The sequence below is a fragment of the Pomacea canaliculata genome, linkage group LG5, assembly GCF_003073045.1.
Source record: "Pomacea canaliculata isolate SZHN2017 linkage group LG5, ASM307304v1, whole genome shotgun sequence".
Classification (NCBI taxonomy): domain Eukaryota; kingdom Metazoa; phylum Mollusca; class Gastropoda; order Architaenioglossa; family Ampullariidae; genus Pomacea; species Pomacea canaliculata.
In genome coordinates, this window is record NC_037594.1 from 12,540,696 (window position 1) to 12,556,018 (window position 15,323).

Consider the following 15,323-nt stretch of genomic DNA (forward strand, 5'->3'; position numbering starts at 1 on the left):
ATAGATACACCCTATAAAGAAATTAGAGGTCGCATATGCTGAGGTGGAACCCATATAAAGGAAAACTGTAAGGACAGTTCTCAGCTGTCGTAGACTTCCAAGTCTGGTCATCCATTGCTTGCTTATTTTTGTCGTTCTCTTCGTCTTTGATGTTCACCATCTTTGAAATGCGTTCGGTTGTAAAGACAGGGCTCACTTAGATCTCAGTGGTTAATTATAATTAGCTAAAGTGTGCGTTCCTTTACTGAGAAAATCAAGAGAATTTTAAAGAGGAATGTAGCCCAGTGCTTCGAGGAGAAAAAGATGTGTTAGTAATGCCATATGTTTTGAACTACAGCAAATACTCTTAAATTGTTTTACTACTTTAATTATATATGTTGTGCTTATGTACTTATGTAACGAGCTATGTTTGGTGTGCATTCGATATGCTTTCTGTGTAATTAAAACGTTGAAAGAAAGCGAATTCACCTGTCGCTGACAAGAAAAAAAGAGACTTCGCTGTGACCGAAACATGAACTTTAAGTGAAAGCCCCTCCTACAATCTTCTCTAGGAAAGAGATTTCTGTCACACCCTCGTTGAAGCAATCATGCAGGGTCGTGAACCCGGCCAGCCTTATTATAAAAGGCTTCAGGATCGTCACAATCCGCATATGTGTCTCGTACGTAGAGACGGATGCACGTCCGGTTGTTGTCGGCGCCGCATGAGTCAGACAGGTCGCTTGCTGAACAAGTAACCACTTCTTGCGGGTAAATCGTTCGATCCAAACTTATAAAAACTTACTGAGCAATTTTGTTCATTGAAAGATCTTGGTTTGCTTCGCGCCGTGGGATAAGATTGGTGCAACCGCTGTTTGACAGACCGGACTCTGCGCCGAAGAAGTCAGGAGAATGAAGAGGGAGTCGAGCCCGAAAGCCTTCGGGGGAACAACAACAATCCTCCTTGGTGTCCTGGTGCTAATACAGGTGACACAAGTGAGTGCAGTCGTACGGGAGTACTACGTAGCTGCTGTGGAAGAAATATGGAATTACGCCCCTTCTGGCAAGGACAACATTCCCTATATATCCCCCAGCAATGAGTGAGTTGGGAATGTTTCATGAGTTTGAATATGATCGCTTGTTTGCTCAGATTCATTACAATTAAAATAAATTATTAGTCTGAACTAGGTGAGTATTACAGAGACAATAATGTTAATCTTTAACTCTCTTCGCTGTATTGTGCTGAAGCTATTTTTGATTGATTGCTTTCATACGAGGTCCGATAATATTTTGAAACTTACTTCAGATTCTTTATAAATTGTTCGGTTTCTAGGAATACGTTTCAGCCGAACATCACGATGAATTATTCTTAGAACAGAACACAGATTTAGATTAACTTCTTGGAACAGTTATGAAACCACATTTTGCCGAAGAATAGCTGAAAGACCTGATATCTTACGCTATAATCGCTGGATGAAGTATTTTGTAAAATTATACTTCATGTGTTTCATTTATTGTGGAATAGACTGGATGTCCAACGTGTTTTTGTGATACAACTTTTAAATTGAGGAATATTTACTTCCTCATACAAAGACTTATTACACGTGTTTGCTTTTAGGCGGATACGTATTTTAATTTTAATAGTAGATCATTGAACGCTACTAGTCGACTGGCTGCCTAGCTGTTTGAACTAGTGAAATCTGCTGGAAGACTATCTAAACACGCCGTCCGTTAACAGAATAGGGTAACTGATTCAACAATGGAGCTTTCAGTGGCGAAGGGAGAGCACTGCGCTCCGCCGCCATCATGGCTTGCTCTAAACATTACATTAACCGTCCACCACAGCTACAAGGATCTGAAACTCTTCACATTGCAGACCCCATAGTCTTACACAGAAAATGAGACAGACGCAACGTAACTAGTTATCAGAAAAAGTTTAAGAACATGACAATAGATAACGCCATGAATGCTTCCTGCTTTTGAGTGTTCATATCCTTTTCTTATTTTTGCGTGTTTATCGTAACTGAACTAGTCCGAATAGCTGGTTATATACTACACGATTACAACGAGCACCAAACACTGCATAGCAGAGTTTTTAAGAAATATTTCTAAGCCAGGTGATAAGGTACGCGCAATGCGACGGTGTACCAGTAGCAGAATTTCTAGTTTCCAGTTTTTGAGGCGAGAATCAAGATGAAAACTTCACTCACTATGTAACACACAAATACTGTTTGAACGAGAGATTTCTCTTTGCACGACTTGTTTGCCAGTAAGCAGGAACTACATTGATGTTGTATGGTACTGTAACATTATTCTCTGTCACGCCAGTATTTTCAACTTCGTTCAACCTTTCATCACTGCCTTTTTTTATCACTGTACGATCACCACATCCCGAATGCCAGCGTTTCAGTGACTGCCAGTCTACTGACACTGATCTCGTGCGTGACAGTTCAGAGACGTCACTCGACGACACACAATGGCGGCCTGTTTGAGCCGTCTGTGTTGTTAGACGAGTTGCAATCCACATTATTAACTGAATATGTTTCAGATCTTCAGTATTTAGCACTTAATCTCAACATACCGTTTGAGTTGTTTTCCCTTTAACTGCTATCACCCTTGACCTGTTAGTTTGTGGTAGGCGAGAGATGACTAAGAGACATACGTTAACGCATACAGATACACACACGCATACAAACAAAAGAGAGATGGAAACACAGAGAATCATCATTATCACCATCACAATCTCTTTTTCTTTACCGGCGCACCGATTTTACTGTATAATTTCTTTTAATTTCTCCTAGTGAGATAATAAAGTTAAATTGAATTGAATTGAATTGAATTAATTTGGGTAAAGTTACAGCATTAAGTAACTCTACAATAGGAGGACTTTAAATCATATGTTCTGTAGTGTACTTGTATCTTCTGATAATCTTTTATTTGGTATGGTCTCCTTAGTTTAAAAAAAAATTAAACAATTAACTTTTCCATGCATGTTATTTTAGCTCAGTTTCAACGTTTGCTATGTTCTATACTTATCGTTTGCACTAAATAGTTGAAGGTGGCTTTTCTCTCTGTCAGAGCTTACTCACAAAGCAGCATTGCAGACACCTTCCTGGAGCAAGGTCCACAAAGAATAGGTAGCCAGTACAAGAAAATCATGTACCGCGAGTACACGAACGGAAGCTTCACGGTCCAGAAGCCGCGCGAGGAGTGGATGGGGTTCCTCGGGCCGATCCTTGCCGGCGAAAAGGGCGACACCATTAGCGTCTTATTCAAAAACATGGGCCCACGAAACTTTTCTATGCATCCGCACGGCTTGCAGTACAAGAAAAATAGCGAAGGTAGTTTTAAAGTCAATATTTATATTACTTTTATAGTTAATGCCATCAGATTAGCATTCAGATATGTCGAAGTTCTGCTTTATTTTATAAATGTAATTATTTTGTTTTATAAGCTACTGATTACCTTCCAGCGTCCAACGATGACCGTTCGCGGGACTTTTTTATAATATCGTACAAATATTGCATTAATAAGCTGTAATTTATGGGTTATGGAACATGCCTGAATCCTGTTTTTGGAACTCTGGTGAAACATTTCATTATTTATAGCCCGTGTCCTGATAACTTTTTTGTCTAAGGTGCTTTTTACCAAGACGGCACTTCGATCTTCGACAAGGCGGACGACACGGTGCCCCCAGGACAACAGTATAAGTACGAGTGGCTCGTCACCGAGTCATCGTCCCCAACCGACGACGACGAGGACTGTCTCACGTGGGTCTATCATTCTCACGTCAACACTCCCCGCGATGCCAACTCGGGCCTTGTCGGCATTCTGATCACCTGCAAACCAGGTAGTTTCATATCACTCTGCACTTCAAGGTCTAGTGAGCCGCAAAGTTTTCTTTCTAATGATTGAGTAAAGCTCAGAACAATAAATGAAAATAAATAATTTATTTCACATATTAGCAGGCTTGAGTGGGTCAGCTCTTCGCATTTTCTTTTCCGTTTTTGGATTTGTTGTGCTTGTAGTGCTTACTGTACCGATCTTCAGTTTTTTTCTGGGTCATCGGGACTGTGTTTGACTGTTTACTTACCTGTGGCTTTTTTTTTTCTCTGTAATATCAACTCTCTCATCTCCGTTAATCATCATGGGCTAACATAACACCACCACCGTTTCTTCATTTTTAGAAGTCGGCTCTGGAGTCAGTGCCAAACAGTCATGCGTTTCAGCATTGTATTGCAGTTTCTGTTTTGTGATTATCTGAATATTCTCCTGACGATTGGACCAACGTGTTTAATAATTAATCTTTTCTGCTCCAGTCCAATGACTGTTCTGATTGACATTGTGATCTATGAATGTCATCCGGCAAAAGAACGTCCTGACAGTCCCATTAACTTCACAGAACCACAGGAATTTTGTCTATCTTGCATTTTTGCGTTTGTAATACCCAAAGAGGATAGTTTTGGCTAGGATATCGCGCTGTAAAAGCTCACACCGTTAATAATAATAATAATAATAATAATAATAATAATAATAATAATAATAATAATAATAATAATAATAAGCCGTATCATTTTCCAGTCGAGTCCTTTCTTTTCTTCTCTGTGTCACAATCTGTTGATGTCACAGCATGTCGATGGCAGGCTCGTCTACTGTTAGAGTCGCGAGGAGACGGCCAACTTAACAGATGTCAAAATATTAGCCTGATCTGCGGCTGATTAAATTATCATATTTTGGGAAAACATGGATTATTGAAGGTCGGCTGTATGCGAGAAACCACCCCTTGATGGTGAATGAGCGCTGCCTGGTAGCCTCTAAACAACACACCGTGTCAGGAAATCTATCGTGTGTTCGTGACTCAACCAGCTACGCGGCATTCAAGCAGCAAATGCTGAATAATCTTTTAGAAATTGTCTCCTTTAATAATCCCTAATTACTCTTTTAATAAACTTTTTAATGCACACCTACAAAAAATTATTTCTTTGCGAGAAAATATCAAATAACACTTACATTTAGCGGACGCAGACGACACTCATGGCCTTGGTTTTATATATAGATCGAACTTTCTCGCGCTCCCTCAGCAGACGACATGACGTCATTCTCAGTGCTGCGCGACTGACTTCCCCTTGAACATTTGACACTCAGGAACTGGATCAACGACACGGGTCGGACAGTTTCTCAGACTTGCTTCAAATAACTTTATACACAGAACTATTTAGTTCTAAAGCAGAATAGGAAAAATATTTCCGGCTTGGGAAATAACCTCTCGGAAGGTATTTAAAAAGCCTTCATTCGCGGCCTTCACCTTACTTGGGGCTTCCCCGTCCGTCATAAACTTTTGAACCTGTTAAGGGCTCTTAATAAATGCATAATTTGTCTGGGGATGGCAACAGAGAAAAAAATGTAGATCCTGAGCAAACTGTGACCACTTTTAATGCAGGTACATTGGATACACTGGCTCAGAAGTACAGAAAGCAATATGCATTATTTTTGACCGTGACTGATGAAAATGAAAGCTGGTTGATTGACGAGAACATTAAACTATTTGCGACAAATGCTTCAGCTGTTGATAAAGAGGATCCCGATTTCATGGTAAGATTATGTGCACTAACTTCTATTAGTCGATTGCAACGATCTTATTTGCAAACTTTAATAATATACAAGGTGAATAAAATCATGTTAATAAAAGATTTTGGGCCAATTAACTATGGATATATATGCTTCTCAAGCGGGACATTGAACTTTATTCTTCGATGTCCGATTTACCAACAAACCATCAAATAAATGTTCAACGATTAAATAATATTAATATAATACTATATTTATAATGTAATAATAATAAGTTAGTCTATACTTGTTTTACGTCTCACCTGGACACCAATGCCTGACCACGGAAACGAACTCCAATATTGTTTTATCGCTGACAGGAAAGCAACAAAATGCACGGGATAAATGGAAGACTTTACGCGAATCTGGAAGGACTGACAGCTTGTGTAGGGGACACAATACTGTGGCATCTCGTGGGTTTTGGCTCTGAAGTTGACATTCACACCCTCAGGATCAGCGGTCACTCATTCTTGTCGGACAAACACAGGTTTGTATTGAAAAACGTTCAGTTTCGGAACGTTGCCACCGGCCAACGCTCCATATCGAAAAAAATCATTTCCTATTTTTCTTCCCAAAGATCATTGTGAATGCCTTCACTGTGCCTTATAGCCGTTGTTCCTGTGCCATAGGATTGACTCGGTCAGCATGAATCCTGTTGACTTCATGACAGCCACGATGGAGGTAAACTCGGAAGGAAAATGGCGCATCAACTGCAATGTTGACGACCACATCAATGGTAAGTGCTGAGTAAACTTATAAAGATCTTTCCTATAAAGGTCTCTTGTACACGCGAGTGCTATGCCAGAAAGACTGAGAAGCAATAATTGATTTATTTACAGCTACAAAAAGTTACAGATAAATAAAAGCAGTAAAAATCTTGACAATGTCAACGATATACACTTAAAAACATCTCCCGCAAGGAGACAAGAACTTGTCTATTTATCCGCGTGCGTATGTCATGAGTATGTGTTTGGAGAGAGTTTATTTTTCCCTGATTTTGAATTTGTACAGTTAGTGAAGCTTGCTTGTCTGCTGTGCAGCTGGAATGGTTGCCCTGCTTGATGTCGCCGAATGTCCATATGTCGTCAGTAAACGTTTCTCCTTGGCTGATGCCCACACATTTCGAAACTACTACATCGGCATAGACATCCTGCCCTGGAACTATGCACCATCAGGCAGGAACCTCTTTGATGGTACATCCCTTACCCAGCCCGGAAGGTAAAGACCACGGACTTGAATTTGTAATGGACTACAGACGTAGCATGATCTGGCGCAAGAAGCCAACCACATCCGTTTTATTCGCTGTAGCTGTCCTGCCAATTTTCTTTAAAGTGAAACTCATTTAACTCGTGTATTTGAAACAATCTAAATTTTTCTGTACTGCTGTCATACAGAATCATAAAGAGACAAGAAACAGTAAATGTAGTAGATCGCAGCAGACGAATCTATCTCCATTGAGCAAAGGTCAAATGAGGTCGTCAATAGAGACGTTCCGCTACACATCCGTAGCCACACCAGAGATGGTAAACATCCGGGTTTTAGAGTGTGTGCAAGAGAGCTAAAACCCAGTCAGTTATTTTTTTTTATTTATTTATTTATTTTTTTTTTAGGCCCTTCCGCCCCTCCTGGGGCATAGGCCATCGACTACAGTCTTAACTGTTGTCGATGTTTCGGTAGCAAGGATTTGTTTTACGGGGTGGGGGTGCTGGCCCCACGCCCAACCCTCCTCCTTTTTCAGCCGGGCTTGGGACCGTCCTTGGCGGAGGGCGGCCAGCCCTGTAAACAGATGTCACGTGCAGAGAAAGAACAGCGTGCCCGAGACGAGAAATGAACTCAGGGCAGCCAACCTTCACTGTATTGGTGACAGGCGCTAACAGCGCTAACCGTTGCACCACCGGGCCGCCCATCCAGTCAGTTATTAGTGCAACATATTTATTGGCCATTAGATGCTTAAAATGACATTAGAAAGAAGAAAAGAAGAAACATGTGTACCCCTTCATCATCCAGCAATGCTCATCCATACAGTCCCACTACACTGCATTCACTCACACAAACATGCACACACACTCACACGAACAACCGCGCGCTGGCACATTATTTACAAAATTCAGCTAGCAAACTTTTCTCCGACACCGACCACCATTTGGGATCTCTTTATTTAAACGTGTGGTTTTTATGTTTTGTTTTGTCACTTTAAAAATATTGCATTTTTTTGCAGGACCAAATATTTTGAGCTCATGTGGCTGTGAGCGTCCATCTATATGTGATGTGCTATCCAAATTAAATTTTATAAGTACTTGAATCCTCGGTTGTATTTCTACCTGTTAAGCTGCGAAGTTCAATAAAACTCCACTTTTCTTACGAAATACTCAAGCTATAATCATTGATAATCTTATGAGAAGATTTTATATTTTGCTGAGGCTGGACCGGAAATGTCTGCTCTCAAATGCCGCTGCAAATTATTCGCTTACCTCGTTCTCTAAAGGTCTATACCATAATTTTTAGCCATAGCCAGTTTGAAATCCTGTGTGAAATCTCTCTGAAAAGGTAAAGCAGTTCGATTGGTTTCTGTTTAGCCCGTCTGAAATCTATGCCAAGAAGGACGGTGGTCACATTGGCCTCAACTATTACAAGGCAGTATTCCGGGAGTACAACGACACTTCCTTTAAACACCCCAAGCAGCGTGGACCAGACGAAGTGCACCTAGGGTTACTAGGACCTGTCATTCGAACAGAAGTAGGCGATGTCGTTGCTGTAACCCTACATAACAACGCAGACCGGTCTTACTCCATCCATCCTCACGGCGCCGTTCTTCTCAAGATGTACGAAGGCGCCCTCTACAACGACAGCGACCCCAGTGAGCATAACTTATCCATTTCTTCACCTCGTTACTTTGCAAACTCAAAAAGCTACACTCCCTCACCCCAGAAAACAACCCCCCTCCAAACCAACCAACCCAGGTTTGCTTTTTAAATATTACCCACCAGCCTGGATTAACCCTCGACATAACATTAATTAAAATTTTTGACGAAAAAACGTGACATTAGAGGCTCTTATACTGTTGTCTTGACTGAATTTAAAGCATTTATTTTTAAAACCAAGCCTTTGAAAAAGCATAGCGTTTTAAAGTTAACTCCTAACCATTTAATACAGCTGCTGAGATTAATAGCACTGGCCATTAATTTTGTCTCCGATATATAGGAAAAGATATATAAATATATTCATGTAAATGTACTTCTCAATACTCGTGTATGACAAATTACGCGGATCTCGCATCATTCTATTCTTAGATTATTTGTAGTTTCATTCAATGAATATTCCATGATCAAAGCAAAGACACGAATACATCCTCCATTTATCATGGCAGACAAAAAAGACGACCTGGTAAAGCCGAAGCAGAAGGTAACGACGTACTGGTTCATCCCCGAGAACATGGGGCCGGGGCCCGCTGATCCCCCCTGCATCACCCGCCTGTACACGTCATCGTCGCTGGACGTGGTGCGGGACTCCAACGCCGGTCTGGTCGGGCCCATCCTCATCTGCCGCCGAGGGGCGCTGGGAAAAGACAATAAACAGGTGATGCATGATCTTGAAGCCTGACTATGATCACAGAGGAGGAGACGTGGGTAGTTACAGATGAACTTTGTATCTCGCGTATTGGTGGTTAACGAATGAATGCTTTAAAATGGCTGCGAAAACTGTGCAGCGGTCTAAATGATAATGAGGCAATCATCAAACCTTCTTTGTTTACCAATAATGAATTAAAAAAAAATACGTTGATCAAAATTCACTTGTATGAGTCATAATGCGTCCATACTAATCCTTGTTTTCTCTCTTCTGTTGCAAGCAGATTCAGATTGATCGAGAGTATTTCTTGATGTTTTCTGTCTGGGACGAGAATCTGTCTTGGTACTATAACTTCAACATTTTAGTTAGCGGTGTCTCTATCGCCGAAAATGCGGAATCTGAGTTCCAGGAGTCCAATCGCATGCACGGTGAGTACTACCTCGCTAATACGCCTTTTGAAAGCCTGCCTTTGTCTACACGCTTGCCCGCACAGACTGTGGCAGTTATATGGATGTTCGTTTAGTATGCCCACTGCAGTTAGAAGACTTCTTATTGTGTTGTTAACTGCTACTTTAAGTATAGCGACTTTCTCTCTCTTGGAAACTATTTGACGTATAGAAAAGAACTCGCATTGACATATGCTGCAGAAATATAAGGTCTGGAGGAGTAAATAGAAGTTCAAGAGATCCCTTACATATAATAACAGATACCAAAAGCTGTTCAAAACTAGTCAGATTACATGGAAACCGACTAAGCAGGCATTCGAGAAAAAAAGATTGGTATTCATCCAAAAGGCAGCAAATATGCTTAATTCCGAACATTAAAAAACGTATACGAGACCAGTAAGTAATATAATAGATGCGTAGATATAGGAAAAATTAAGTGCATCTGCGTGTGTGTTTTTATTGGAACGGGTATTTTAACATACATTAGCCATATGTCTAGAAGTTTTCTTAAATAATGGAATAAACATTAACTTAGATTCATCATACTACCTACGAGAAGTACATATTTTCGTTTGTTAATATGCTAAAAGGTGAGCATACAATGACCGTTTATGACGAATAGTTTTGTAGCCTCCCCAAACCAATACTAGCTTGTTTTGAAGTCGAAAACTGAGAAAATGATATCAATGTTGTCCTTCTCTCTCTCTAGCCAAACGCTAAGTTGATAGACGACAATTTTTCTTTATTTCTGTGTCTTTCCAGGTATCAACGGATATATTTACGGCAATTTGCCAGGCCTGGACATGTGCACGGGGGATCGCGTGTCGTGGCACGTGCTTAGCACAGGCAACGAGGCTGACGTGCACAGCGTCTACTTCCACGGTCATGACGTCACCGACTTCGACACCCGCCGCAGCGCCGTCCCCCTCCTGCCGGGGCTCACCAAGACGCTGTACATGCACACCACCAACCCGGGTACTGCCACCCTTCATACTAGTGAACACTGCGTGTCAATAGGAGTGTAAAACATTCGCTGGTTCATTTTTACCCTGCATCAATGGTCATGTCGGAATTCGGTTAAATACCCAATTATTTTAATTAACGTATTGTTGTTGTTTTTTGTTTAGTAGCAAGTAGGTGCACTTATAAATGAAATTGTAATACTGGTTTCTAAACACAAAGAAAGAGCAGCAAGGAATAGTGAAAATATGTTGTAGAGGTAAGAAATCTCTTCTCAACTCAGTAAGACTTTTCATATTGCATCTTAAAAATACGTGATAACAGCACACACTTGAAAAAGGCTTAGTCGAACAAAAGAAATAATAAAGATTTTTCAGTGTGGAAAAATAATCTCCAGCTTTTCAAATTTTTGAAATCTATTCACATAATTATAAGAAATAGAAAAAGCAAGAGAAAATTTGCCTAATCGATTATACTCAGTTTTTTTTAGCCTTTAGTTGTTTTCTAGGATCGTAAAGGAAACAAATAAAAAGAACCTTCCCCCCACCCGCTTTATTTATCCTCTCCCCACAAAAACGCGTACAGAATAGTCTTTAGTCACTTGAAGATTAACGCGAGAGGTTTGATAATAAGCATATCTCTCGAGAATAGTGACATAAAAATAAAAATTAACAATAATTATACACCACGTGATGACACTTTACTCGTCACTCTTATGTCTGATTCCCATTCCACACGTCTTTCCATGACCATAGTGCAGAGGCAAGAAACAGACGCAAGAATACTTGCAGTTAAAGATTTCTGCTTAATTTTCAGATGTTCAACATCTAGGACAAAGCTGAATTAAAAAATGTTTCCAATGCTTGATGATATGATCGTGGCAAAGATGAACCTAAATTTTAAGAAAATAATTAAAATGTTTTAACCTATCTGGTCAGGTGAGTGGGCTCTCGTCTGCCGCACGAATTCTCACTACACAGCAGGCTCCATTGCCCTCTACAACGTCAGCGACCACTGCGGCCTGACACGCGAGTACAACATGGGGCCCAACGACGTCTTCAACCGGCCCCGGCGAGTCTACTACATACAGGCTGAGGAGGAGTTTTGGGATTACGCCCCCTTCGGGGTAGATAATATTACTGGGACGCCTTTCAGTAATCCCGACTTGTAAGTACTCGTGGTATCTCGTGTTCACGTGCACTTGTGAGTGCTCAAAGGGCTCTGGATGTAGACATCCATCCTTGAAAACTGACTAACCCTCAAAAAATGGTCCAGTTAGCAGAAAATTTCTTTAGAGTACCTTTAAAAATTCTGTGTGTGTGTGTGTGTGTGGATAGGTTGTTCGTAGTCCAAAGTATAAACTGTAAGCGCTGTATCCTTGCTGTCTATCGGTTTACCACTATTCCACTTGAAGACCAGGCTATTTTAATCAAGCTGTGAAATTAAACATCTGGTTAACGCAACAAATATCCGTTATCTATTCTGTCCCACAGCGACGGATACATCTTTACGAGGTCTGATCCTCCATTTTTGGGTAAACGTTACAAAAAGGTCCGCTATCATCAGTACACTGATGCCACGTTCACAACCGAGATCCTGCGAGAGGACGACGAACAGTTCATGGGCATCCTTGGACCAGTCATCAAAGCAGAGTATCTGGACATTATCGAAGTGCACTTTCGGAATAACGCCTCAAGGCCGTACTCTATTCACGCCCAGGTACACAGCAGGAAGCACACAAGAAAACTCCTTCATTCTGTCTTACAATTTCAAACCATTAAAGCGTGGGAGTTGTTAATATGAAGATGAAAGGAAGAGCGATCGTCATGCCAGAATCCTCACGCATTCTCTCACGTTTCAATTTGTGCACTGTTTATGCTTCTCCTTTATGTACGTACACAGGAAACTTCATCCCAAACAGTTTCATGAGATCTTACAAACATTAGCAGATGCTTACAGATACCCCCTAGTTTCAATGACTGCCTATATGGAAATATTAATCCTTTGCAGGGTCTTTTCTACAACAAAAGCTACGAAGGTTTGGCTTATGGAAGTAACCCCCAGATCACGTCAACCTCTCGTGGTGTGAACCCCGGCGAAACTGTGACGTATGTGTGGTCAGTGCCCCTGGACTACGCGCCGGCCACCGGCGACCCCAACTGCATTATACAGGCCTACTACTCGGGTGTCGACCCTCAGAGGGACACAAACTCTGGGCTCGCCGGTAATTACTGGAAGTCTTATAGCGTATTTTCTGGACTTTTCGATTATCTGTACATGTCTTGTATAGTTTGCAACCATCTCTTGTAAAACGTCTTGCGAGAGATTCGTCTTATCGTAACATCCTTCCGGGAAGCGGATAGCTGAGTGGTTAGAGCGCTCGAGTCCGAACTCTGAACTGAGAGCGAACTGGTTCAATACTGGATTAGCGCAGCAAACTTTTCCCAGTCGACCCAGCTGGCGAGAATGGGCCCCTGACTCCATAGAGGGTTGGGAAATGTAAGGCAACACTTCAAACTGGCGCCGAGAAAAGTGAGGTCTCTAACACCTGACCCCCACCCCTCAAACGACCTGAAAAGGTTAGAGGATGACTTTTACCTTTACCATTTATATCCTTATCCAAGACGCAGCTATATCCTGTCTGTTTACTTGTGCTTATAATTTACTAATTTCTTTCCTGTCCCCAAAGGGGCCAGTTCCACATTTCCATGTGGTGCCATCTTTCTGGCTGAATGAAGTCTCATACAAAGGAATTTTAAAATCAAATATTCTTCTTTCCGGCAGGACCGTTGGTGATCTGCAAGCCTGGAATTCTTAATTCCCGAGGAAAAAGAAATGACGTGAGCAAGTCAGTGCCTCTGTTGTTTAGCATCTTCAACGAAAATAACAGCTGGTACATCGAGGAGAACATCAGACTGTTTGGCACTGCCGAGTCTGCCAGTAACCCTGACTTCGCAGAAAGCAATCTTCTGCATAGTAAGAAAACTTCTTGATTTGTAATGAACTCAAATGTTAAGTTTTATAATTTGTGATAATAAGAAGCCTGTTAAGAAAGAAAACCCAGACATAATTATCCGTCCAAAGGCCACGCATAGCTTGCATAGACCCAATGTAACCTACACAGCGCTGCATAATTAAAAAACTTAATATTTACCCTCTGTGATCTCAACCATGAAGCTATGTAGATGGTTTTCTCCGGAGCTATTCCGTAATTAAGTTCATCATTATTATTTTTTAAATAAAGCGCCATGAGCCTGTCCAAAGCCCCGGGATATAGCGCTTTATGAATTAACTATATTATTATTTACGAACATTGATACATTTTCTCCAAAATACATGTCATCTTTCTGCCAAAAAATGAAGCATATTAAATTTGCATAAGCCTAAAAAATAACTATAACACATAAATGGTTATTTCTCCTCTCGTTTCTAAATGGTAGATTGCTGTTGATACAAACGATAGGTATCCCTTTCAAACAGCGCAGAAGCCCAGAAAAATTAAATCGAACAGCGAGCAAGTTTGTAAAGACAACCTAAAATTAGGCACATGTGACAACGATAGGTGGAGCTGAACGATAACAATTCCTTATAAGAATGTACAATGTATATGAAATGACTAACTCGACAAAGTTTATCAAAATATCTTTTCTTGCAACCCTCCAGCTATCAACGGCTACTTATACGGAAACAACCCTCCAATAACTATTCCCCAGTACGACCTGGTTGACTGGCAGCTCATGACCTTGGGATCCGAACTGGATATCCATGATGTTCATTTCCATGGTAACGAGATCACGGTGTATGAGAGCGGCACACACCACCGGGATGTAACGCAGCTGTATCCGGGCATCTTCCGTGACGTCACCATGAACGCCACCATGCCCGGGAAGTGGCTACTGCACTGCCACGTGCACGATCACATCAAAGCCGGCATGGAGACCTTCTACACCGTCGTCAAGAAGAGAGTCACCAAGCCTACGACGCCCTTTAGTTTCGGTAACGTTGACGCCAACTGAGGCCGTACAGAGACATTGTGCAGGGACAGGTTTAGCGTGTAGATACAAATGATACTGATTCATTGGTTAATTTGACGATGACAACAAGGTAATGCAGGACAAGGCCTAATATAAGATAGACATTCAATGAATTGATTCAATGTGTTGTGTCTTGGATATTTGTTTTTCAGACAAGAGAAAGTCATTGGTTACCACAATGAGAACCTTTGTTGACATGCTCTTTATGAGATAATAAAGTTCTCGTGCATCTTTGACACTGCATTTCTCACTGAAAAGATGAAGACACTGTTATGTGATAACTTAAAGTGGGACATAGAAATCGCCCACAATTAAAAGTCTAGAGTAAAATCGGTTACGTGTTCACGGCCACAATCCACTTATGTCATAAGGGTTTTTCGTTTAGATCGATGTCCCCAGTAAACCTCTAATTAGTGTTTAGCAGTTTTCATATTGCCTTCTGGCTGAAGCAAGCAAAGCGTGAACTGAAGTCCTGCGGAAGTGTGAATGACGGCTAGACGGGCAGAAAACATTCCAGGATTTGTCGATCATGGTCAGACAGGAGAGACAGTCCCTTTCCCCCACCCCTCAGTCGTAAAGTGGGACGTGGATAGAGCTAGCTAATAGTCATGTGGGGTGTAGTCTTCCTTTTGTTAGCGCTGGCTAATTAAAGATTTGTTAAAGAATTATAGTTGCATATTTTTTTTCCACTGGCATCCCGTGTGTGTGTGGTTTAAGAAAGGGAATAAGAATT

At 41.2% G+C, this 15,323-nt stretch overlaps 1 protein-coding gene across 1 annotated transcript; it reads left to right on the forward strand.

Annotated features, from left to right (window-relative positions):
- The first annotated feature begins 645 nt into the window (after positions 1–645).
- Positions 646–14,826, forward strand: LOC112564603 (hephaestin-like protein). The gene is made up of 16 exons (XM_025239529.1): positions 646–1,076; positions 3,055–3,317; positions 3,614–3,826; positions 5,417–5,568; positions 5,904–6,070; positions 6,213–6,319; positions 6,624–6,801; positions 8,160–8,440; positions 8,951–9,159; positions 9,434–9,578; positions 10,359–10,571; positions 11,495–11,723; positions 12,050–12,275; positions 12,567–12,780; positions 13,341–13,532; positions 14,220–14,826. Exons 1-16 carry the CDS (start codon positions 889–891, stop codon positions 14,570–14,572), a joined length of 3,330 nt encoding a protein of 1,109 aa, XP_025095314.1. The 5' UTR covers positions 646–888; the 3' UTR covers positions 14,573–14,826.
- The last annotated feature ends 497 nt before the right edge of the window (positions 14,827–15,323 follow it).

Coding starts and splice junctions, on each gene's coding strand:
- LOC112564603 (XM_025239529.1), top strand. CDS start 889: ATGAAGAGGGAGTCGAGCCCGAAAGCCTTCGGGGGAACAACAACAATC. Junction 1,077..3,054: donor TATATATCCCCCAGCAATGA/GTGAGTTGGGAA, acceptor TCTCTCTGTCAG/AGCTTACTCACAAAGCAGCA. Junction 8,441..8,950: donor CTACAACGACAGCGACCCCA/GTGAGCATAACT, acceptor TTATCATGGCAG/ACAAAAAAGACGACCTGGTA.